Source organism: Acomys minous, assembly GCF_964271855.1.
Source record: "Acomys minous genome assembly, chromosome: 9".
NCBI lineage: Eukaryota > Metazoa > Chordata > Mammalia > Rodentia > Muridae > Acomys > Acomys minous.
In genome coordinates, this window is record NC_140490.1 from 116,868,704 (window position 1) to 116,895,021 (window position 26,318).

Here is a 26,318-nt window from a genome sequence, read left to right on the forward strand (position 1 = left end):
TAGATAGATGTTTTAAGTTGATAATAACAATATGTGATGGAGACTGATTTACATTCAGAATTTTAGATGCACGAAGATAGGAAAGATGTTTTCTTCAAGGCTGTCAAATACAAATAGCCAAAACACTAAGAATGTAACATGTATATAATTCCTGGTTGTGTCATGGTTCTTCTTGCTGTAGGTAGTTTATTGTATATATGTGTAATAATATAAATGTATATGTAAAAATGTTTAATTAATTTTAAAAATACGTGTTATTATAAATCTGAAAGAAACCATCTCAAATAATTTAAAGTTTTCCTAGTTAATCATGGGGAAAACATAATAAATCAGGGTGCCAGCTTTCCACTACACCACACTGTCATACACTGTAATTCTCTATGCACTTCTAAAACACACACACACACACACACCATACACACAACACATACAACAAACACATCCTACACACATGCACACATACACCATGTACATACCACACACCACACACACACACACCATACACACAACACACACAACAAACACATCCTACACACATGCACACACACCATGTACATACCACACACCACACACACACCATACACACCACACACACACACACACACACCATACACATACCACACACCGCACACACACACCATACACACAACACACACACACACACACCATACACATACCACACACCGCACACACACACCATACACACAACACACACAACAAACACATACTACACACATGCACACACACACCATGTACATACCACACACCACACACACACCATACACACAACAAACACATACTACACACATGCACACACACACCATGTACATACCACACACCACACACACACCATACACATACCACACACATGCACACACACACCTTACACACCACACACACACCATACACATACTGCACACATGCACACAAATATTCTCACATCCTAAACACGCACGCGCGCACACACACACATGCATGCATGTATGAATGTGCACACACATAAAACCACACATATACACACACGTTGCTTTTAATAGAAGAACAGCCTCAATTCCCCTCGGGTGAGCAGAATTCTTGTTTATATTCCTGTCTGCCCCAGTTCATGACTTCATAAGAATTTATTCTTCATTTCAAGCACAAAAACACTGCCCTAATCCCCTCTCTGTTTCCTGGAGTATGTCCAGAACTTTTCAGTAGAAAAAGAGCCTTTCTTCCTTGACTCCAGGCCAGAGTTGAAATAAATCTTAAGAGGACTGAAACGGCCGAACACCCTCACGTCACCATCGACTACTTGTTCAAAGGGGTACTTTGGGCGGCAGGTGGAGTTATAATTATAGATTAGAAAAAAGCAACATCAGCAGCTGTCACTTCTGTTTGTTCCCAGCTATAACTGTCATCAGTGGGCACACTGGCACAAACAGGTCTCTGCGAGTGGAAAAACATTTAACCCTGGGCTCACTACTCGCTGGATCCTCACCCCAGCCGGAGAACAGAAGGAAATCTGCCTGTGCACGAGTGAGGGGGGGAACCCAGAGCACCGATCTGAAGACGCCTCTGCGCGGAGAGCTGGACATTTGAAGAGTTTTCTTCCCGTGGTAGACTCCAAAGAAACAGGTTAGTGCGCATGTCAGCTTATGCACTTGAGCGTGACCTTGGTGCTCGGTGGGCGCAGGGTTTCTGACAGAGCCTAAATGGAGGAGGGAGGAGTAATGAGAGAGGGGAAGTTGCTTGGAGACTCCAGAGGGCCGGCCTGGAGAACAACCTGTGACATTGGTCTCATTCGCTGTGTTCCTGTCCCGTGTCCATTGTGTTCTCCTTAGGCAAACAGGCAAGGTAGGGATCGAACACTGAAGCCGGCTTTGTGGCAGGTTTCCCCATCCCTTTGGAGTGTCACTTACTTAAGCAAAAAGCCCTGGTTTGTTTGGTTGGCTGGTTTGGTTTTTTGTTGTTGTTTTGTTTTGTTTTGTTTTTAATTAAAATCAATAATCTGGGAGGATAAATCAGTGGAGTTTTTTGTTTGTTTGTTTGTTTTGGCTTTTTTGACCATGAATGCAGCTGACAGCTCTTACTTCCTTAGAGAAAAAGGACAAATTACAGTTGGCTGTTTGCCTGTCTGAATGAACCATTTTCTTATTTCTGAGAGATTTTGTGATGTAGATTGCTCTATAGGAAAAATATGCTCTAGGGCTGTGTGTGTGTGTGTGTGTGTGTGTGTGTGTGATAATTTGAGCTAAAACCAGCATGTTTTCAGTCTAAGTTGCTCCGTAAGAAGTTCCTCATAGTTCCTTTGGAGAAAAGTTCATATTTTAAAGAAATCTCATTTTTGTTTGCACGTGGCCTGTGCTAGCCAGTAGCTGAGCAAGATTTTCCAAACAAAGGTTAGCTTTGTGCCGTGTGTCTCCAAGCCGAATGGCACATCTCAGTAGGAAGCAAAGGCATGCCACAGAGTAAGTGAAAACCAGGCTGCAGGTCCCATTGCCACCTGCCCACATCTCTGGAACAGACCCAGTACAAAGAGTCCTACAGTGGGCTCCCTGGGGCTGTCCCTCAGTTGGAGGAATGCAGTGACTAGGCTCAGTTCCAGCACTCACTCAGGAGGGCGGATCAAAGGTTCAAGCTCTTCCTTGGGTAAATACCAAGTTCGAGGCCAAAGTGGGATGACCCTGTTGTGTTTTGTTTGTTTGTTTTAAAGGACTCATTTTGTCCAGGTCTGAGCAGGAAGACAACCACCTCTAAGCAATTCACTGAGACTTTATAACATCAGGCTCATGGCTCCTTTGGGGAGGCACAGAATGCCAGCTGCACATCCTGAGAGCCACTTAGACTCACATCTCAGTAACACGACCCAGAGTAACCCGTCGGTTACACGGCTCTGAGGGTCTGGCTTCTTCCTTACAATAGCGCCAGGTTTCTAAGAAGCGATTTACAACTTTTTCCTCTTAGGGAGCTTAAAGATGAACTCAAATCCTCTTTACGTATTTTAGCAGACATGGGCCCAAACAATAACAAGTGTGGCCACTGCTTTTTAAAACATCAGTTTAAGGGCACGGTGGTGGCGCACACCTTTAATCCCAGCACTCGGGAGGCGGAGGCAGGCAGATCACTGTGAGTTCTAGGCCAGCCTGGGCTACAAAGTGAGTCCAGGACAGGCAAGGCTACACAGAGAAACGCTGTCTCAAAAAACTGAATAAATAAATAAAAATATTGCCGGGCGTTGGTGGCGCACGCCTTTAATCCCAGCACTGGGGAGGCAGAGGCAAGTGGTTTTCTGTGAGTTCGAGGCCAGCCTGGTCTACAAAGTTAGTCCAGGCCAGCCAAGGCTACACAGAGAAACCTTGTCTTGAAAAACCAAAACAAACAAACAAATAAATAAAAACATCTGTTTAGGGGGCTGGAGAGATGGTTCAGTGGTTAAGAGGACTGCCTGCTCTTTCAGAGGACCCTGGTTCAATTCCCAGCACCCACACGACGCTCACAACTGCCGGTAATTCCAGTCTAGGGGATCTGACACCCTGATACAGACATACATGCAGGCAGAGCATGAATGTACATAAAATTTTAAAAATTAAACAAAAACAAAACCCATGGGTTTAATAAACCAATTTCCTAAATCCTCCTATGATTAAGAAATGGCATCACAATGTGTCTCATATATCTCAGGTGCTAATTTCAATTCTTTATTGAAAAAAAGCTATAAAGTATCTTTTTAAGATTTATTTGTTATGTATGATAAGCAGTCAGTGCCCTTGGCCTCTAAGCCAACTCTCCAGCCCCAAGCTATAGACTCTAAAATAATACTTAACATTTACAGAAACTTCAGGGTTTCTTAAAAAATGCTCTTTCCGGAAACCAGCTTCTTCCCTTTTTTGCCACAAAGTCTAGTCCTGAGATGGTAAGTGGGGTAAGTGGTGATACGGTGGTAGCTACAAGTTCCAAACTGTAAAAGGAACTGGGAAAGCACAGACTGTGGATTGCCTAGTTAGTTGTTGGCTTTAGTTTCCTTTGGTTAAAAAAAAAAAAAAAAAAAAAAAAAAAAAAAAAAAAAAGCTCAGGGCTGGAGAGATGCCTCAGAGGTTAAGAGTACTGTCTGCTCTTCCAGAGGGCCTGAGTTCAATTCCCAGCAACCACATGATGGCTCACAACCATCTATAATGTGATCTGATGCCCTCTTCTAGCCTGCAGGTGTAGATGCAGATGGAGACTGTATATATAATAAATAAATTTTTTTTTTAAAAAAAGTGTATGCCAATATTGACATTATTGACACCAAGCGTTCTTTTTCACTCACGTTTTGTCTTCTTGCTCTTCTAGAACAGAACTACCCAGGATGACTGTCACTTACTCCAGCAAAGTAGCAAACGCAACTTTTTTTGGATTTCATAGGTTGCTCCTCAAGTGGAGAGGCAGCATCTACAAGCTGCTGTACAGGGAATTTATAGTTTTCGCTGTTCTCTACACAGCAATCAGCCTGGTGTACAGGTACTTCTGCTCTGCATGTCTTCTTAAATGGCCCTCAGACGTTATTTTAGGACGCAGTCTCAAAAACCAGATTCCCCCTTGGTTGCGGCTGGCCTTCGCATTACATAACCCCTCCTTCTGCATGAACCTCTCTGGTGCCTTCTCTTCCGGACAGGGTATTTTAATCCACAACTAACCGTGTACTAGGAGGAGGCGACTGGGACGGTCGAGGAAAAAGGTCTCACACAGCTATTGCTCCCGATGAGGAGTCAGGTGTGCTGCGTTAGCCATAAATGGAAAGATCTATACTTACACCCTTATCGTGTGACGATTAATGGCAAAGCACACAGACAGAAGTTTCCGCGCTTCTCTCAGCGATCTCATTCAGAATTGGAACTGGTGACCTGACAGCTTGTTGCTACTTCATATGGAGTTATCATATGAGTGAATAGAATTTGCCAGGCAGCTTTCCGTCCTCCAGTCAGGATGCTAAGCTCTGAGCCGGGATGGTGTCCTCTGACTTTATCAGTGCCTCAACCAAAGAACTAAGGCCTGAGGAATAAATCCTTCTGCTTACGTCTTCTTATTTCAGGATGGCACGTTCACAAGAGGAGGTATTTATTTATAACATAGAGATGTGTGCTAGTCAGGTTAACAGAAACTTTGAGGACTAGCATGTTCACCTCTCACAACTAAAAATTATAGTCTTAATAAACTTTCATCAGCCTGATAAAAATGGAAGCATAATAGTCATTAAAATAAAACCAAATCACACTGGAGGACGCTAAAAGGAAAGCTTAAGCTGTATTTTCACCTTAGCTGGGTATAAAAGTTTTTCTCTATCACATATGAACAAAGTGTGAGTGCCTGTCTAATGTGATCCTTCCTTGCAGCTATGAGAGTCCGCTTGGAAAGACAGGATATTCATTTAGCTGCCTGATCATTACCAAAAGCAAACTGTGAACAAGTATTTTATTATCCATCCTAAGCCTAAGCCTTGGGATTTTAGCTCAGCTAGTAGAATGCCTGCCTAGCAAGCACAAAGCCCTGAATTCAATCCCCAGACACACACACACACACACACACACACACACACACACACACACACACCAAGAAACAAAACAAAACAGGCATTGTGGCACACACCTGTAATCCCAGCATAAAGGAGGTGGAGGAAGGAGATAACCCTTTGCTACGTGGGCTTTAAGACACTCTGTCTCAAAAACAAAACACTACCATTCCAAACAAGTGTACATGTTAGAATAGATTCGCTCAGTGGTAGAATGCTAACCTAGCAAGTGCTAAGGCCTGGGTTCAGTCCTCAGTTCAAAGTAATCAAAACCAAAAACACCAAGGCAAAAAATCACAAGAATAGATTTTGTCAAATGTCCTCTGAGGCTTCTAATATGTTTCCAATATCTTATATACTTCCTGCACAGCTTACTTACATGTCACTCGGGCCTTCAGTGTAAGAAACGGTGGCAGCTTACTGGTGTTCCAGGATAACCACTCATTAGCTCATTTTCACTAATGTGAGTTTGCCGCTGCTTAGAATAGAAAAGCCCTGAGCACAGTTGCCGCATTGCCAGAAATGCTCCCTGGGGTCTCAACGTTTGCTCCAGTATCACATTTATACCCCAAAACTCTACATAGAGTTCTGTCTTTCCAAAGATCAAAGAGTGCACACATTTATAACAATCACTTTAACTTGGGTTTTCCTTCTTTTATTTTTTTAAGTCTCATTGTAAATTCTTGTAAAATTAGATCCTTTTTATCTTAAAGATTTACCAAGAACTGTTGGATTAATAGGTCAAGAAAGTCAAGCAGACCTATTAGAAATATAACTGTTGTTTGTTCTTTGCCTACTATTGACTTCGATTTTATCTCGTCCAGTTTGGAGGGATTTGATAAAAAATAATCTCTGTGGTATTTTCTAGCTAAGAAGATTTCTGTCTATTATTCATATTTCTTCGGCCAATTAGTATTAATACCACTCATTTTGGTACTATGTTTGAAGATCAGTGCTTTACAATTATTTATATAATTGATCCTTTTGATCTTTACAGTGGCATAAACTGAAAATACTGAGACTCCTAGAGATTTGACAATACACTCAGTCTAAAGCTATGGCTGGCGTGTTCTCTACCCTGGCTTGGCCTAACTGGTCCTAAGAGCTACACTTTCCACTTTAAAGACTCTTTGGCCATCTCCATGTCTGTACCCAAAAGCTACTCCACCTGTGACTTGCCACCAATGTGACCCTCTCAGGCCTGTGGATTCAGCCAGTGCTGTTCTTGTCACTTCTCCCTAACCCCACGAACTCTGTTGCCTCGTCCAAACAGGAACTTCTCGCACCCCTGCACCCCAAATTCTTCCTTCACCAGTACCAGCTCCCGACAATGCTCCACCTGAAGCCCCGTTGGTTGACCATGGTCCCCTCACTGTCCCCCTGCATCTTTATCAGCATCCCACTCACCCAAGGGGACTTTTGTTGCCTGTTCTGATAGATCTTTCCTTGGATTTCTTCACTCCTTAGATAAACTGCACTGTTGGTCTATGCAAATTCGCATATGGCTTCTCTTTCTACATTTTGGTAGTTATTATTAACCTGCCTTTAGATTCTTTCGGGTCTGAAATCCCTCTCTAAAACATAACGGTCTCATCAAGAACAGGTATGTTCAGCAATCTTGGAAAATAAATTTGAGGCAGTTAAGTCGGAGCTACCAGAAAAACTTGAGGCCATAGACAAAGGGAGCAGTGAAACTTTCTGCCTTTAAGATTAAATCGGCTTTATTTATATTCTGAGTAATTGTGAGTGTTAAAGTAAATAATTATACAACATTACCTGACATGTAATATGCACAATCTAGAATGTGTTAATTAGCTTAATTAAATGAATGAGCAATTCTGGACTAAGATCAAGATGTTTAGTGTTGTTACTCAATAGTGAATTAAAAACTCTGACCCACCAAATCAATAGTCTCCTTTTAAAAAAGTATTCCTAATGAATAACTGAAGAATGGAAACTGAGCCTGGTGATACAGGCCCATAACCTCAGCTAATTGGGTGGCTGAGGTGGAGGGACACTTACAAGTTCAAGGCCTGCTTAGTCTTCAGCGGTGGTTCTCAACCTTCCTAATGCTATGACCCTTGAACACAGTTCCTCAGGTTTCGGGGACCCCACCCCCAATCATAAAATAACTGTAATTTTGCTACTGTTATGAATTTGCAATGTAACAATTTTTGTATAGAAGTTTGCCAAAGGGTTTGCAGGCGACAGATTGAAAACCTCTGGTCTACAGAGTGAGCTCAAGGCAAGCTGGGCAACTTAGTGTCTCAAAAACAAAAAGGAAAAGCGTGGACTGGGAATGCAGCTCAGTGATTGTCTGCCTGTGGCACATGCCGGCCTAGCTTTCATTCTTAAAGTAAAACATATCTTTCTCCAAAATCCAGTTATATAAATCTTTAAGGAGCAAAGTGGTTAACAAATCTGTTACTTAACGGTCAGCAGATTTACGTGCTTAGAAACTTTAATACTTGAAGCACAAAGCAAATTTTTAAAACATTGGAGGCGCATCCGTTTAAGGAAAAACAAACAACTACCACAACAAAATAAAGCTCCTTTTAAGGACCAGCAGAGATTATTTGTGCTTAACTGTTTGCACTTGATGTCGCCTGCAGAGCAGGCACAGCAGTGCCATGTCATAAAGGGCTGTGCGTTTTATTTTTGCTCCAGATTGTTACTAACAGGAGCCCAAAAACGTTACTTTGAAAAATTATCAATTTACTGTGACAGATATGCTGAACAAATTCCAGTAACCTTTGTGCTTGGTAAGTATAGGCCCCCACGCAGAATGCAGCCGCACAGCTGTCTCCATTCGCTGACAAGGATGACTGCATGAGAGTGCTTCCGGGCTGTGAGGCATGCCGGGAAAGCTGCTGCTTGCAAATAGCACACAGCCATCCCTAAAGTTTGCCTTACAGGGCTGCTTCTGCTAAGTTAACACGGAACAGTTTGAGGTCATAATCTGCTGTTGGACAATCAAGCTTTTTCTTCACTAACCCTCCATTTTTGCAGTCGGTATTTGAGTTCTAATTCCCACTTACGGGGTGCCGTGACCTTGCCAGGCACATATGATGTTTCCTCCCCTCTTGGGGGGAGGGGCACAATCATGAGGTATGGATGATGACATACTTTCGTACCTTGAGCCCCTAAGGAGGCTAAAATTCTGCTACAAGTGTGTCCATTGAGAGGTGTCTGCTGTGAGGAACTGCACGGTGACTTCTGGTTATCCCAACAGGGTTTTACGTCACTCTGGTAGTGAACCGGTGGTGGAACCAGTTTGTGAATCTGCCTTGGCCAGACAGGCTGATGTTCCTCATCTCCAGCAGCGTTCAAGGCAGCGACCAGCACGGGCGCCTGCTCAGAAGGACGCTGATGCGCTACGTCAATCTCACGTCTCTCCTCATCTTCCGCTCGGTGAGCACCGCCGTGTACAAAAGGTTTCCGACCATGGACCACGTGGTCGAAGCAGGTACTGTGTCTGCTTACTGTGTCTAGTGGGCTCTTGTCAAGATAGGGTGCCAGGCGCAGGACCCAACAGCATTATTTTGGAAGTGCCTAAGGGTATTCATTCACGAAATGTTTTATGGGTTGCCTTGTATGTGCCAGAAACACTCTTAAAGGGCAAATATGAGTAAGATACGATTCCTGCCCTCAAGAAGTTTACAAGGGCTGTAGAGGAGAGAAGCAGCTGAAAGTAAAGACCCCTTGAGATGAGTCCAATGATAATGATCAGCCATGTATTACCTTAGAGATTTCAGTACTTAGTAGCGATTCTTTTTGTTTTGGTTTGTTTTGTTTTTTGTTGACATTTTTGTTTGTTTGTTTGTTTTGTTTTGAAACACATCATCACTTTGTAGCCCGGGGCTGGCTTTGAACTCACTGCAATCCTGCCTTAGTCCCCCTTGTGGTGGGGATTACAGATGTGAGCCACCATGCCTAATTTGTAGCTATCTCAATTAGGTCTCCAGACATCACGAAAACAATAAAAGGCAGATTTTAAGAGATTACAAGCGGTCCAGGATCACAGAGCTGGTTAGTGAAAGGAACAGGATTCAAACCCAGGCTCAGAAGCACAATGATACTATGTGTCTTGAAGCAAAGTCAACTCTGGAAGAAGTCTGGGCGCTTGTCAGTTTCCATCCAGGTAAACCAGATGAAACACTCCTCCAGATAGAGCGGTGAAAGGCGCCCTCAGGGTGGACCTGTTGTCTCTGGCCTGCTTCATCTCTGGGGATATAGCTACTCTATCTAGGTTCCTGGGTCTAGCATGCTGGAAATGAGTCAGGTCAGGTATGAAGGACAGTTCTCTATGGTACGTGAATACTTGGCAAGGAAGCAGTTAAACCAGCCTTCAGTGGAGTGAGACCATTCTTGGCCCATATGGATGATCTGAGAACTCGGAGGACTCTCTTCCTTTAGGCTGCAATGTATTTAAATCAATTTGTAATCCCCAGGTTCCTTTGTTTGTTTGTTTGTTTTTTGTCTTTCCAGACACGGTTTCTCTGTGTAGCCTTGGCTGTCTCAGACTTGCTCTGTAGACCAGGCTGGCCTTGAACTCACAGAGCTCCATCTGCCTCTGCCTCTCAAGTGCTGGGATTATGTCAGAAAGTTGTGGGGTCCAAGGAATTAGTGGGGGTTGCAAACAGAAGGTTGAGTAGACTGGCAAACGCACAGGAACCCAGACCAAATTAACTGCCTACTGCCCACTGCCCACTGCCCACTGCCCACTGCCCTCTACCCTCTGCCCACTGCCCTCTGCCCACTGCCCACTGCCCTCTGCCCACTGCCCTCTGCCCACTGCCCACTGCCCTCTGCCCTCTGCCCACTGCCCTCTGCCCACTGCCCTCTGCCCTCTGCCCACTGCCCTCTGCCCTCTGCCCTCTGCCCACTGCCCTCTGCCCTCTGCCCTCTGCCCACTGCCCTCTGCCCACTGCCCACTGCCCTCCAATGTAAACGTGGGATAGCTTCAGGACGGCTGACCTGAAACACCGTTTGGCAATTCATTTCTTCCCCTGCTGCATAAAGAATAAAGATATCGAGAACAGCCACCTCTGAAGAAAGGCAGGAAATCGAGGGAAGTTTGATACACCTAAACTGAAGATAGGAGCTAGGGTGCCCTCGGGTGAGCAAAGGCACCACTTCCCAGTCCTGACACACCTGGTAAGGAAGGGCCCTGGGCAGCCGCATTCCCAAAGCAAATCGCATCCTCTTTTTTTTTTTTAAACATTTATTTTTATGTATACAGTGCTCCACCTGCATGTACACCCGCAGGCCAGAAGAGGGCATCAGATCACAGTATAGATGGTGGTGAGCCACCATGTGGTTGCTGGGAACTGAACGCAGGACCTCTGGAAGAGCAGTCAGTGCTCAACGTCTGAGTCATCTCTCCAGTCCAAATTGCATCCCTTAGTGTCGGCTCTATATTAAAAGCTCAGCCAGAGAAGCTGGGCTAGCCAGCAGCAGCAAAGAGGACTTTGGGGCCTCTGGTCAGACCTGAGCTCTGAGCTCAGCTGGACCCAGAACTGCCGGCAGGTGTGTCGGGGAGGTAAACAGGAAAACTGCATGGCCTCATTTCCTTTGAGCGCAAATACCTGCCGTATCCGTGTAGCCAGGCATTTTTCCTTTCTCAGGGACCTGGGATGTTGGATTTTACTTCTCTCCAACACTCCGACCATTCCAAGGGAGTCTAAAAGAAGTGCCATTGACTCTGCTATGCACATAATGTGTTCTGTCTGCAACCGTGATGCACAGACCCACAGGACCTCACATCTTAGCTGACCTGGGTTGTGAATTTACTGACTCTAACAAGCCTGAACCTTTAGATGTGACACTTAGACCCCGCAGTTAAACATGGTCCTATGGCTCTCCCTCCTTCTTTGTACTTTAAGACCGTCTTGTCACGTAGCCCAGGCTTACCTCACATGGGAATCCTCCTGCCTCAGTCGCCCTAGTGCAGGGATCAAAAGTGTGTCTCATCATTCTTGGCCCTGTGTCGTTGTTTTTACACACTAAAGCTTAAAAGTATTGAACCTTTTAAGGAAGGATTTAAGAAACAAGACAAATAAACAAATAACAACAACAACAACAACCTTACCACCACCAAAAAAAAGAAGTGAAGGAGGCATCAGAGTCATTGCCACTAACAAAGTACCAACAGTGAGGACAGGTCCTGACTGTAGCCTTTCTGGAGATTGCAGAGATCTAAGGCGTGCCATCGGGGAGCGAGTTTGAGTGACTTGTTTGTGCATAACTAGCATAGCTCTTGGCTTAAAATTCTTAGTTTCTTGGGACTGGCTGAAGGAGACAGAAACTAAGTGAGATTGGATAAAGCTAAAATATTTCTAGAGCCTATAAGCCCATGACTCATAACTGCCATAAAAAGGTGCCTTTGAGCCTGGGTCGGGCAGATCCTGGAGGCTACAGCAAAAGGATTGTCCCAAGTTCAAGGCCAGCCTGAACTACATTGTGAGTACCTGGCCAGACAGGACTGCATAGCAAGATCCGTGCCTCAAAAGACAAAACAGAAATGAATGGGTGTGGGGGTATGCTTTTGTAAAAGGGGCAGAGGACATGGCGTATGCTCTGGGGAAGGTAAAGTGTGTGCACAGCCTGTATGCAATAGAAAGCCTGTGTGCTCGTTGGCAGAACAGAGGTCCCAAGCCATTGAGCTTCAGGGACAGTGCCGAAAGCCAGCACTTCCTGCTGCCCTGGCCAGTACCCCATCCATGCAGCGCTGACTCATGCAGTGTCTGGCTTCTTCCCCCATAGACAGGGCTGACTCAGACTCCCAACCAAGCTCGGTTTCCAAGTTGTCCCAACTGGACACACGCCTCCACCACTCCCCAACTGTCCTTTGCCTATGCCAAGGCTTCTGGGAAGAACAGGAAGTTGGAGATGGTGGAAAATGTTTGGCAAATGGCCTGAGTCCAGGGCCAGGGCACCTACTCCTGCCCAAGGGGACAGAAGATGTAGCTATGCAACTGCCCTGCACTATGGGGACAAAATAAGTGGGCAACGCCAAGAAATCCACAGCCACACACATATACACATACACATATTCATGCACATACACATACACACATATATACATATACACACATATACATATATACATACACACAAAATATATACACACACCCATATATATACATGTGTATATACACACACCAAACACATATAAACACACATACATATAAACACATATCACACAAACAAACACACACATAAATACACATACACAAAATCACACATATACACATATGCACAAGCACACATATACATACACATATATAAACACACATACACACATCTTGTCTACTGGATATCCCACTTAAAATCACCTATAAGAAAAAGTATGTATTTCAAACTTGAGTGCACCTCAACTACTGTTAAAACCAATGCTGAAAACTGTCAGTGTATCTACGAAGCTCCTAGGGGACAGTGGTAAAGTGTCCCCAAATCACAGGCTAGGAGATACTGAGAGTTAACCCTTTGCTTCCTTGAAAGCTCTTCTCCCCACTGCTCCATGGAGGGCTCTTGCCTACACAGCCTCCGTGTGGGGCAGGAGGAAGCAGAGGAGGGGAGGGATGGAGCCAAACAAGCCAGGCCTTTCCCTGCCAGTCTTTTTTTAAGATTTATTTATGTCTTATTATGTAGAGCTCTGCCTGCATGTACACCTGCAGGCCAGAAGAGGGCACCAGATCTCATTATAGATAGTTGTGATCCACCATCTGGTTGCTGGGAATTGAACTCAGGACCTCCGGAAGAGCAGCCAGTGCTCTTAACCTTTGAGCCATCTCTCCAGCCCCATGTCTTTGTTAAATTAAATAGTGGAGTTCTATTATTCTGAGGAGTAGAAAAACCATACTGGATGCTGCCAAGATAATATAGTGGATTTGTTATCAGGGGCTAAATTTCTCAAATTAAAAAATACAATGTTTTGTGTTTCTGCTTATACTAAAATTGAACTAAAAATAAGTCAATTATGCTGAAAAGTCTCTGACGTGTGGGCGGCCACTTATTTGTGAAAGGGACTGATAGAGGCTCTGCTATTTTGCCTGTTGACTCTGAACTTGTTCTGGAAATTTCCAGTCTTTCCAATCACCTGCTGTGGAAAGGCACTGATTCCAAGTCAAGTGCATAATCCTGGATCTTTGCCCGCTAGGGTCATGACCTTTATCTGAGTGTTTATATTTTAGAGCCGGGTTGAATACAAATCTTTTACCTAATATTTCACAAGTATCAGGCACAAAGATGGAAATAGAAAATTACAGATACACTCTGAAAGAATAAACAGTGAAGCTGCCAGTAACTCCCAGTAACATTCATTCATTCCCCAGTTGTTTGTTGAGGTGGTACTGCTGTTGGTTGGTAGAGAGCCTGCGGAGCACGCGCAACACTCGGCCTCTAATCTCCAGCACTGGGGAAGATATGAAGGCTTGTGCCTGTTAGCTCAGCACCAGGCAGTAGAAACAAGGTGGGCCGGAGGTCAAGGTTACCGTCATCTACGTAGTGAGTCTGAGGCCCACTTGGGCACAGGAGAGCATGTCTTAGTAAATTAATAAGTTTACAAATAAGAGGATGAAAAGGTGGCTCAGTGATTAAAAAGCACTTGCTATTCGTTTGGAAGACCTGGGTTTGATTCTCAGCATACCCGACAGCTCACAGCTTTCAGTAAATCCAGTTCTAGGGGGTTTACTGAACACCCTCTTCTGGTTTCCTTGGGCACCAGACAGGCAAGTGATACACATCCATGCATGCAGACAAAAACTTATACATAGATAAATAGATAGATAAACAAATACATAAAAGCTGGGCAATGGGAACACAGCTTACCCAGAGCCAATGGATGGTTCCTGTCTTCAAGGTCCATGACAATTACCATAAATTTTGACCCGCACTAATCATTTTCAGAGGCAAGCACACACACATCTACAGTGGAGCCGCACATTGCATTTCTCTTTCTTCCACTTAAATGAATGTTTTCCTTTTGCGCTCAGTTAATAAGAACGTTTAAACATGATAACCTTTAAAGAAAAGGTTCCCTTTACTTTCTTAAAACCCTGGAGCTGTAAATAAGGTTCCCAGAACTTCTCCTGAGACTAGTGGAGCCCTGGCAAGACTCCACTGGAGTTTTCTGTCACTGACTCACATGATGTAGAATGCAAGCAAGTACCAGCTTTCCAAGTGGCTGCTGAGTAGAAGCCCTGACGTAAGAGGCAGCGGTCACAAGGCCAGCCCTGTCTGTGTTTCTGGCTTAGCCAGATCATATAAGCTGGGATCTCTCCCAGAGAAAAGCACTTGGATTTTGTCTATTTATTCCTGCCCTTCAGCCTGGTGTCATTTTCTTGGGTGAGTTCCTGGTTCCCAGGCTCCTTGGGCCTCTTTAAGTGCCTGAGTGCCCTGTGTTGGAGGAGAGATGGCCAAAGGGACAGTGCTAGTCACACCTGCGCCAGCCCCCTCCTGTTGGCTGAACTTTTAGAGGCTGAGTCAGTTACTCCCATAGTCTCACATGATGCACCGGAGCAGACAGAATGTCATCCTGAGAGAGAAACCTGGCTCACTGCGTCTACTTCCTGCACAGCACAGGGGGCAAAACGCAAGGTGGAACTAACCTTCCTTGAACTTGTGCCCCACTGGGTCAGTGACTAGAGTGCACGCCTATCTACCCAACACTTGTAAAAGTACAATCACAGTCATTCCATTGCCAAGGGATTTTTTGTTGTTGTTGTCCTTTCTCCTAAGACAGAATTCCGCTGTGTGTCCCAGATGTGTGCCGTTTGCTTGCTTGCTTGCTTGTTTTGAAACAGACCCGTACAGTGTAGTCAGGGTTAGCCTGGAACTCACTATGTAGCCCAGGCTGACCTGAAACTCATGGGAATCCTCCTGCCTCTGCCTCCCCAGTCCTAGGATTGTGGTCACGTGGCACCATGCCTGACAAGAGAGCTCCTGTGAGTTGCAGGCTCGCAGGCAGCATAGGGAACATGAATCTCTGGGCCGTGGGCACAGTATTCCCGAAATTCTGTTCAAGAAAGCAACCCAGAACACTGCAGAATGTTTGGTTTCAAGAAGACTGAAACGCCTAGCCTTTGGACCTAACTGTGCCACCCATTTTAATCACTGAGGATCTTTTAAAACTACTGAGATCTGAGGTCAGAGAGGTGGCTTAGCAGTTAAAGACATTTGCTGCCAAAGCTGATGGCCCAAATTTGATCCCTTGGACTCACGTGGTCAGAAGGGAAATGCCTCCCGCAAATCCCCTCTTGACCTCCATATACATGCTGTGGCATGTGCAAGCATGTGGCTCACGCAAACACATATAACTAAATAAAGAACATTTAAAAAATTAAAAAACATTACTGACGCCCAGCTCCCACTCTTAGACACCAGGACTCAGCACTATGTTAATATGCAGCAAACCTCAGGAAATGCTACACATTAATTCTTCCAATTACAAATTGATTGATGCAGATCTGCTGAGACAAGGCAGATGAAATTCAGGGGCATCTATCTGCTTAGGCAAGGAGCTAAAAGCACTAGCTGTGTGTGTTATGTCATGTGTGTGTGTGCGTGCGTGTGTGTGTGTGTGTGTGTGTGTGTGTGTGTGTGTGTGATTGCATAGGATGTAGTGACCTGCCAAATGGATGCCCACTTCAGGATAGACAAGTAGGCGACTGCAGGTATTTCTGCCGTATCAGGGAAATAAAGGGATCTCACCCTCTACTACTGTTGTTATCTCAAACGCTGACTTTACTCTGCTGAACCTATTCCAGGCTTCTGGCCTGTGGGCTGTACCTCGTTGTTGGGTTCTGAAATCATTTAAAAAGCTTCTAAGCATTGTTTTTAGTGGGAATAAATGGGAACATGGAATAGAGTAGAAATAATGCTCTTCTGTATGATAGTCAGAGGACACATGATGTGGAAGAAATGGCACTTGCTTTCTGCACCACGCACGCGCGTGTGGCTCAGGATCTGCCGTGTTGCCCCGCCACACTGTCACAGTGTGCTTCCCTTCCCCCACACTCTCACTTTGCATCTCCTCAGCTCCCCCCTCCCCCCCCCCCACTGACAGGGCTTTCTAAACCTCTCCCATTATATTTAAAGGGCATCTCCAGGTGAAGGTGTGCCTCTGCTGTATGCATCTGGAAATGAGCCAGAGACGTTGGGGCTCTTCTTGAAAAAGCTGTCCCCGAGAAGGCTCAGGCGTAAACTACATAGCTTTCTCTTCGAGGAAGATCTAGGGTCAACCCCACTCTGCCTTTGAGCTTGGAGCTGCAGAGCTGTGGTCCTCCTGCTAATAGGGGCTCTCTGTAAGCCCATGGATAGCTGTTCTGTTTCAGTCAAAGGGAACCAAGCCTGTCAGATCTGTGGTGGCAGGGATCTTGCCCGTCAACCGATTAGAATTGGTCCTTTGGCTTAGGGCTATGACAAATTGGCCTTCCAGTAGCGAATCCCACTCCATTGAACTACAGTTCAAGTTGTAAGTTGGTATAAACATCCATCTCTAAGAACAGGTACATGGGTATCTCGTCCTGATTAGACATATTAAAGAAAGCTATTTTCTGGACAAGTGACTTGAAAATCACTGGGCAGAGCTGAGCCAGCCAGAAAGAAAAGAGACAGTGAGAGACACTCTAGGCATGTGCGGTGGCTTGCCAAACCAGAGGTAGGGCCTGAAGGAGAGAGGCTGTGGCAGACCAGCCAAACTGGGGCCCATCAATAACTATAATTAATTTGCCTTAGAGAAGAAGATAACAAAACTTTAAAAAATTGTAAGGCATCAGTGTCTGGTTACAGTGACCTGAGATGCTGATAAAAAGAACGTCCCACTTCCTGTCTAATTCCCCCTCAATAGATTTGACCCCAGCTCCAGAGGTTTTCTATCAACTAACCTTCAATTTGCTTTCCAAAATGGGGTTGCTCCAGATGTTTGAGCCAGCAGGGAATGACCGAGGATTCTGACTGTGTCCTGCCTGGTGCAGCATTAGCACTGCCTCTTCGCTTGTCTTTCCCAGCACCTCTTACATTACCTGAAAACCACCAGCTTTCTTCCCCTTGCGTGACCTCTGACCTCTGCAATCAACAAACGTCCTTCCCAGATTGCAGGGCCCGCAACCAAGCCTTTGTTCTCTGTATTTGCTTTCTGCGTAGACACCAGCCTTTGCTGCAGTGTCAGAGGGACACAGGATGGCTCAGAAACACCTACAATTATAGTCCCAGGGGATGTGATGCCCCTTGTGGCCACCCTGTGAACTCACTTGTGCACATCTACGGATGCAAACATATAAAGTAAAATTGTCTTTTAAGAAATGAAAGTAAGCCGGGCACTGGGGGTGCATCCCTTTAATCCCAGCACTTAAGAGGCAGAGGCAGGTGGATCTCTGTGAGTTCGAGGCCAGCCTGGTCTACCGCGTGAGTCTAGGACAGCCAGGGCTACACAGAGAAACTGGTCTTGAAAAACAAAACAACAAGGGCTGGAGAGATGGCTCAGTGGTTAAGAGCACTGGATGCTCTTCCAGAGGTCCTGAGTTCAATTCCCACCACCCACATGGTGGCTCACAACCATCCGTACTATGATCAGATGCCCTCTTCTGGTGTACATGAAGACAGCATACTCATATACATAATAAATAAGTATCTTTAAAAAAAAAGAAAAGAAAAACAAAACAACAATAACAAACAAAAACAAAATTAAAGCAAAGTTACATGTAAATGAGATAGGATTACTTTTACATGCAGACTTAATTACTGGCCAAATATTTGAGAGTGCATGGCACGCTACGTGACATCGTCACCTTTCTGAGAGTCACCGGTGTTTTGACTTTCTATACATCGATGGGAATGCCACTTCCAAAACATGCACAGCATAAAACGGCAGAAGCACATTCAAGGGCCATTTCAGACATTGCTGAAATTCTGTCCTAATCCCAAGGCAATTTCGTTAAACACTTTAAAAGATGAACCGAGTCAACTATTCAAATGGCAACTTTAAAACTAAACATTCTAATGTAATCCGATTCAAACATATACAACTGGGTACTTAAATGCTAAGGAAGGATCATTTTTTTTCCTGTAATTAAACCATTCTGTTTCTGTAACAGCACAGTGTGTTATATGGACAGTAAAGCCGCTGCCATTCATTACACAAAATAGTCTTGGACCTGAGCCGAGACGCTTGAGGCGGCATCTGTCCGTGCTGTGTGGCGACCAGTTATGCTCGGCGCACAAGTGTATGTGTGTTCAAGAGCAAGGCCACAGTGAGGCAGGTCATATGACACGGGTGTGAGAGGCCAGCCACACCTCGGATTTATTATGTGTTTGATTTGGAGTTGATTTTTGTCCACTGTACATTCAGAAACCTGTTATGTAATAGTTCGCGACCCACATCCCGCTCTGCGGCCCCAGATGGGGTTGGTCCTCACATAGCAAGAACCTGGGTCACTATCAGATTGCAAGGTTGATACATTGCTTCACATACCGGTATATAATGTGTGGGCACTGTGTGTATATACATGTGCACACACACTCGTGGCAAACTCCTCGTCTCCAACACAAATATAAACCACTGGAGACAAGAGTCTTTATTTCTTTAGCACCCTACCCTACCCTAGGATGCTTACATAGAATACTGAAATCATGGCAAAACTAAGCGTGTGTTCTTTCCCTATTCTTCCGTGTAAAGGTTTTATGACGGCAGATGAAAGGAAATTATTTGACCACCTCAAATCCCCTCATCTGAAGTACTGGGTTCCCTTCATCTGGTTTGGAAATCTTGCAACTAAAGCCCGGAATGAAGGCAGAATCAGAGACAGCGTCGATCTGCAATCCCTGATGACTGTAAGTGCTCAGTAAGCCATGATGGAAAAAAAAAATGCCAATCAGAACACACGAGGGCCCTGGATGTAACCACAGGTCAGGCCGAGAAGTCCGCTCCGTTCACTCCAGACTCCAAGGGGCTAGGACACCAGTATGAAACCCACAGTGTGCAGGGCAGAAAGGGAGTGGGAGGGACCCAGGCTCCTTGGAAGTGTTTGCTGTCTGCACAGCATGTTCTACAGGAGGCTTATAGGAAAAGTGTTAAGCCAGGGCTGCCAAAGACTCTGAGGAGACACATTACCCATGGCATCTGCTATACCTTGTTTCGGGATTCTACAATACAGTTCTTTACGTGATGGGGTGAGACCCAGAATGCCTTGTGCATGTTAGGCTAGCAATCCTCCACTGAACTGAACCCCCACCACCACGCAGAATAAAATCCTGAGGAAGAGTAAACCCCACCTCCTCCTCAAATTTGAATTGTCTAAACTTAAACCAGCCTTTTAGTTGCTCCAGGGAACAAAACAGTGTCTTGCTAATTAACGAGCTCAGGCTTCGTCAGAGAGGCATTCGCAGGGACCAGATAATCTAGTCTGACAGTTCTGAAGGTCTCAGGCTTGGACTGAGGCTAAAATGAGTAAGTGGTTTTCAAACTGAGGTAATATTAGATTCCAGCCGTACATGGATAAGGCAAGGGATCGATGGCTCTCCATCCTTTCTGTTACAGATGGATTTTCTGCCAATATGGGCATTTTAAAGCCCCAATTTGTTGGGGGTACTGCTTAGCATACATTTATATGTCTTTTCCAACATCTGTAGTAAGAATGTTTTTAAGGAGGGGGAAAAATGCTTGCCAAATTTTTCTACCAAAGTAACTAGTAATTATTTATTTAAAGTAATAAGCTCCTTAGTGTCCCATGTGCTCTTCGGGACAGTCTATACATTGAAAATTGTGGGTTAGGAAAGCAGGGTCTTATTCCTGTAACATCCATCTTCTCTTAATATTTATAAAAATACGTCCAAATGTCCTCCTCATTTTTTTTTTCTTTTTACAAACTGCTCTGTGGTATTCTTTGCTTTTTCATTCTCAGCCGGGGGGTGGGGGGGTGGGGGGGGTGGGTTGCTTACTAGTCTCACAAAGTTGGCCTCAGAATTTACCGACACACCCATCACCAGTGCGTGCGGGGCTCTAAATCCCAGCTAATGTTTGTTATTGTGATTGTCATTTTGGTAAAGTGTGTTTTTATCTGTTTTGAGCTTAGGAAATGAATCGGTATCGCTCTTGGTGCAGCCTCTTATTTGGTTATGACTGGGTTGGCATCCCACTGGTTTACACGCAGGTATCAAATACCGTGCATGTGGCTGGGTTGGGATGGGGGGGGCGGGACAGGAGACTAGGAATCTGAGGTCAGTCTTGGGCGTCACTCCTCAGGAGCTGCCCACTTTATTTTTTTAGATGAGATGAGATCTCTAACTGAAACCTCAAATTTGCCGTCTTTACGGCTCTACCTACCCTTACCCCTTGCCCAGCACTGAGGCTACAGGAACGAGCCACCATCCCTGGCATTTTATGCCGGTGCTCGGACTTGAACTCAGACCCTCAGGCTTGGGCTGCAAGTACACTACTGACTGAGCTGACTCCCCAGCCCCATGCATGTGGTTTTTCGGTTTTTGTTTAACTCCCACCTGCACACTCTGCACAGAGTTCCTGCGGGCAGCCAGCACTGCCGCCCCTCACTCTGCCTCCTGTCTGTCCCAGGTTGTCACCCTTGCTGTCTACACGTTCTTCTTTGCGTGCCTGATTGGGCGGCAGTTCCTGGATCCCACCAAGGGCTACGCGGGGCATGACTTGGACCTGTACATTCCAATCTTCACCCTCCTCCAGTTCTTCTTCTACGCAGGATGGCTCAAGGTAGTCAACAGTGCAGGGCGCTCTGGACCGCCTCTTGTTCCAGGCTCTCCCAGGGACCCTGTGTTGAGTCTTTGGCAAACTATTCCTGAACAACCTGAAGGTAGACCTCACTTGCAGTAGTCTAGACACGCGGTTGCGTTTCCATCAGGATTAAAGCGGTAGGCACAGGAGGCCGGCCTGCAGCAGGCTGGAGCCATTCCTTATGCAAAGAGATTAGAAGAACATTTCTCTTATGGCTATTGATTTTTCTTCAAGTCTCTGTGTGTTCCCACTAGGCCTGCAGTAATGTAATTAAAATAATACCTGCGCCCGTGCTGGTCTTTAGGCACCACTGGGCAGAGGAAACGGCAGGAGAGAAACAGCCTGTGAGAGCAGACCCGAGCTCTAATACTGCAGTAGACGCTTGGTTCTGCTCCACTCTGTAAATCATCCTTTGCAATCCCCTGACTAGCTGTCCCGTACGTTAAATGCATCCCGTTTTCAGAAAAGCTCATCTGGCTTAAAGGCAGAAACACCAAGATTAACGATGACATTTACTTTGCCTAAAATCTAAAAGCATGTCAGAGCAGTGGGAACAGGTTGTCCAGTCATGGGTGTGGGGCTGTGACTGCTGCCCTCCCCCCACACCACCACCACACCCAACCCACCCCACATGTGTGTAAATATCAGAAGCTTGATTCTCCATCACCTGAAATATGTGACAGGAAACAAAAAAAAACCCAAGACAACAGTTTCCTTAAGTAAAATGAATCCCAGTGATATTTTCAAGGAGACAAACGAAAGAAAAATTCCAGATACTTGGCCTTCCCAACAGCCACCTGCGGTCAGGCCTCTGGGTTGGAACAAATTCCCCTGCAAAAACTAGTTCTTTTAATGGTTTGAATCTCATAAGTATGTTGGCATTTTAAATTATACGCCAATGACATGTCCTTTAAATGGCAAAAAAATATTTTTACCAGATGACAGTTATTCATAATCTTCTTTGCCCACTTTCTCAGAGTGGGAAAGAGCAAGAGAGATGAGTTGCTCTCTTAGAGGGAAAGCGGGCTCTACTTTTCTCCGACATCAAATGCTCACCCACCGCACCTCCTTCTTTCCGCTCTGTTTTGTCCTTTCCCGCTCTGCTGTGCTGAGTGGCTAATTGTCCGTCTGCTTTGTGACCACGTTGAGCCCTCAGCTGCACCATGAAAGGGCTAGTGGCTCCTTTTACTCCTGGCGAAGTGTCTAAATAAATCCCTTTCCCCTATAAACCGTTTTTAAGCGGCCAAATATGAAAAGACACAAGCATTGCTCTGTTCAAGATAAGCCAGTGTTAATAAAAGTGCCGTTCCCACACTGGTGGGATGTGGCTCCATTCGAAATGTGCAAAACATATCTTGATCTTTCTCCCTGCAAACGGTGCCCTCCAGGAATGTAATCCTCATGACATACTCAATGCGCAGATATGTCATTCTGACTATTAAATAGAGCTTGCAATAACATATACAAGACTGCTGCTATAAAAGTGAGAAATATGAACGTAACAAAAGTGTTTTTAGGGATGAAATAACGGCCTATTTAATCTAAGCAAACCCTCAGGCAAGAAGAGCAACACAGCCGCTCACAACACAGGAAGGGCAATCACAGCACTCCCAGGAGGTCCACTGCCCAGGCTGTCCCCACAGGAGGCCCACTGCCCAGGCTGTCCCCACAGGAGGCCCACTGCCCAGGCTGTCCCCACAGGAGGCCCACTGCCCAGGCTGCCCCCACAGGAGGCCCACTGCCCAGGTTGCCCCCACAGGAGGCTCACTGCCCACGCTGTCCCCACTGCAGTTCTCTGGTTCTCCACCCTGGCCGTGCTCTAGGACCTCCTGGGAGCTTTATTCAGGGTTCCTGCCAGGCCTCAGCCTCACTCTGAGTAAACCAGAGTGTCTGGGGGAGGGACCCAGGTGTCTGGTTTGTTTTCTTCTGTTCTGCTTGCTTTGTTTTTGTTGTTGTTGTTGTTGTTGTTGTTCTATAGGACTTCAGAGAGTGGTTCTTATGTACAATGGAGGTTGAAAACGGTGGCTAAGTGGTTTAACTTAAATCCTGAGAGCCAAAAGAATAAAATTTCGTGTGACTCTGTATGTGCATGTGTGTGTGTGTGTGTGTGCATGTGTGTGTGTGTGCGTATGATGTGTGTGTGCGTGTGTGCGTTACATGCAAATGAATGTGCAGGAATGTGCACCCTGCTTAACGCATGTGGAGGTCAGAGCACAAGGCTGAATGTCCCCCTCTTCCTCTTCCTCTGTCTCTCTCTGCCCTATTGCCTGGAAACAGAGTTTTTCACTCCGCCAGAAGCTTACACTTTCGCTAGGCTGGCTGGCCAGAGACCTCTCAGAATCTACCCATCCTCATCCCTACATTGCTGGTGTTACAGGCATGCTGAGCCATGCCTAGCTTTGTGCATGGGTGCTGGGGGTTTGAACTCAGGTCCTGTGTTTGCAGTTTAAGCACGCTTAGCCACTGAGTCATCTGCTTAACCCCAGTTAGGTAGAGTTTCTACTGAAATGGTCTCAGAATCTAGAAACTAATCAAACACACACACACACACACACACACACACATGCATGCACATGTACACACATGTATATGTTAAAGAAAATTGTACAAAAATGTTATATTTGACATCTAAGGCTCTTGTTTAAAAGGCCATTCCATTCAGGAACACGGTAAGGCTATTTAATATTGATGGAATGCTAGGCGATGTATCTAACCAGAAACCAGTTAGCTAGCTGTCCTCCAGAAGGAAAGCTGGGAACCAGGCAAGCCTCGGTCTCCAGCTTGACTTTAAGTCCCAGGTGCAATCACTTGGCAGTTTTGTCTCATAACAGACATCGCCTTTTATTGCTTTTTATTGTGCTCTGTCTTCTGTCACTGTTTAACCTCAGGTGATCAGCTGAGCCCTTACAAGTGCCTTGAAAGCTCAGGCAATGGAAACGCTTTCCGTGTAGTTCATGGCCTTTTAGAATCACTCATTTGCTTTGGTTCTGTGGCGCGCCTGGCTTCCCTGGGGTAGGGCAGCACTGTCTAGACAAGGTCTGTTTACAGAGCACGTCCACTGTCCCATAGGCTGAATATTAAAACACATGCCAGGGAACAAACAACTAACACAGGGGTACAGCCTCTAGGTCCCATGTGTAAAAAGGGACAGAGCAGGAGCGACTGCAGCAGGGGGCAGCCGCAAGCTCTGCCTTGGACATGCCCGTTTATCCTGTGTTCTCACGACTACAGCAGGGGTCAGCCACAAGCTCCGTCTCTCTCGGACTTGGCTGTGCCCATTTATCCTGTGTTCTCAACTGCAGGTTGCCGAGCAGCTGATCAACCCTTTTGGGGAAGATGATGATGATTTTGAAACGAACTGGTGCATTGACAGAAACCTGCAGGTTAGAGGCGCTTTCCTGTCCTTTGTGAACAGTAACGGATCACGTGTCAGTTGGCTCTGGATGCAGGCTCCCCAGACCTGAGAGCGTTAGCCAAACATGAAGGAAGCCTAGCTGAGCACTGCAAAGTTCCTTTCAGAACCTGGGCTGGCCTGGACCTCATTTCCAGTGCAAATAAGCCAAGTAGATTTCCTCTGTGAGTTGTTGGTGTCACCATCTTCTTCTGCCCACTGCAGGCCAATGTTTTAATTCATTTCCTCACCTACTTTGCTTTGTCATCTGGAGAGATTCGCGGTGTCATAAAGTGGTACCCAGACGTAGACTTCTGTGAATTCCTGAACATAACCCACCAGCCTCCAGTCATCAGTTGTGTAGGGTGGACGCCTAGGCTGCACCGGCTTCCTTCTTACATCTGCAGTCATGAATGGCTCCCCTCACCCCAAAGCAGAGCTGTTCCTGCAAGGGCCCATGACAGTAGGAGGGAGTTCTCTTTCTAGGGAGGGCTCCCCTCAGAGCCTCTGTCTGCAGGCCTTCCCCCCACCAACCCATCTGTTTGAAGCCCCGCCAGTCTGTCAGGGAAGAAGCATAAAGTTTCTCTCCCTGTCCAAGCCGGATTCCCAGAGGCTTAATGGTCTATTTGTCACTTTGTCTAAGCCAAGACAGAGAGGTCGTTACCGTAACACAGGTCTGTTGATACACTACTCTTCCAAACACATGAATAGACAGGCCTGGTGGCATAGGCCTGTAATCTCGGGGCTTGGTAGGCTGAGAAAGGAGAATTACAAGTTCAAAGGTATCCTGGGATGCAGGCTGAGACCCTGTTTCAAAGAACAAAGGGAAGGAGGAAGGAAGGAAGAAAGGGAGGGAGGGAGGGAGGGAGGGAGGGAGGGAGGGAAGATAGGGCATACAGGAAGTGGGAGACGGTAGAGGTGTGTTTGTGGGGTTACAAGGGAAGGACTAGAAATGTTCATTTCTCTGTACTGGGAACCTTGCTGATGGCACGGGGGCACATGGGCAGAGTGCGAGCAGGGATGCACAGAGGATGCACAGCCCCACAGCTCCGCAAACACCGCTGCCCAGTGTTCTCGAACAGGAGAGGGCACGCACAACGTCCTGCAGTGGCCTCCTTGCAGCACGTCTGTCTTTGGGCTATTGTATTTTCACTCAGACCGTGTCCTATTATTTCTCCAACTCCCACCCACCCGCTAGAAACTCCTTCCTTCCGAGCCGCCCTAACAATATGACGACGATTCCAGGTCTCTCTCTTAGCTGTGGATGAAATGCACATGAGCTTACCCAAGATGAAGAAGGACATTTACTGGGACGACTCGGCTGCTCGGCCACCGTACACCCTGGCAGCTGCCGACTACTGCATACCCTCATTTCTGGGCTCGACAGTTCAGATGGGGTAAGCGTGTTTTTAAAATAACCTTTGATATTTTAGAGAACTTTTGAAAATGTGTCCTGCGTGTGTGTGTGTGTGTGTGTGTGTGTGTGTGTGTGTGTGTGTGCTTACGTCATAGAGGAGACACATGCCACGTTGCGCATGCGGAAGTCACAGGGCAGTTTCATAGAGTCAGCTCTCTCAGTCCACGGCTACGTGGGTCCCCAGGATGACTCGGGTCATCGGGGTTATGTACCCACACACACATCTCTGGTACAGATA

General features: G+C 46.0%; 1 protein-coding gene across 5 annotated transcripts in view; it reads left to right on the forward strand.

The window, feature by feature from the left end:
- Nucleotides 1-26,318, forward strand: part of BEST3 (bestrophin 3) — a 45,463-nt gene that overhangs the window by 2,457 nt on the left and 16,688 nt on the right. For 2 of the 5 annotated variants that reach the window (XM_084795165.1, XM_084795163.1), the window contains exons 2-8: nucleotides 1,385-1,614; nucleotides 8,760-8,993; nucleotides 19,206-19,360; nucleotides 20,602-20,679; nucleotides 21,099-21,251; nucleotides 24,575-24,655; nucleotides 25,909-26,060. In XM_084795165.1, coding sequence (XP_084651291.1) covers nucleotides 8,831-8,993; nucleotides 19,206-19,360; nucleotides 20,602-20,679; nucleotides 21,099-21,251; nucleotides 24,575-24,655; nucleotides 25,909-26,060 — 782 coding nt within the window. In that variant the 5' untranslated portion in view covers nucleotides 1,385-1,614; nucleotides 8,760-8,830. Of the gene's footprint in view, nucleotides 1-1,384; nucleotides 1,615-4,311; nucleotides 4,480-8,194; nucleotides 8,290-8,759; nucleotides 8,994-19,205; nucleotides 19,361-20,601; nucleotides 20,680-21,098; nucleotides 21,252-24,574; nucleotides 24,656-25,908; nucleotides 26,061-26,318 lie in introns of those variants that run through there. The other 3 variants (XM_084795167.1, XM_084795166.1, XM_084795164.1) reach the window with 3 other exon arrangements.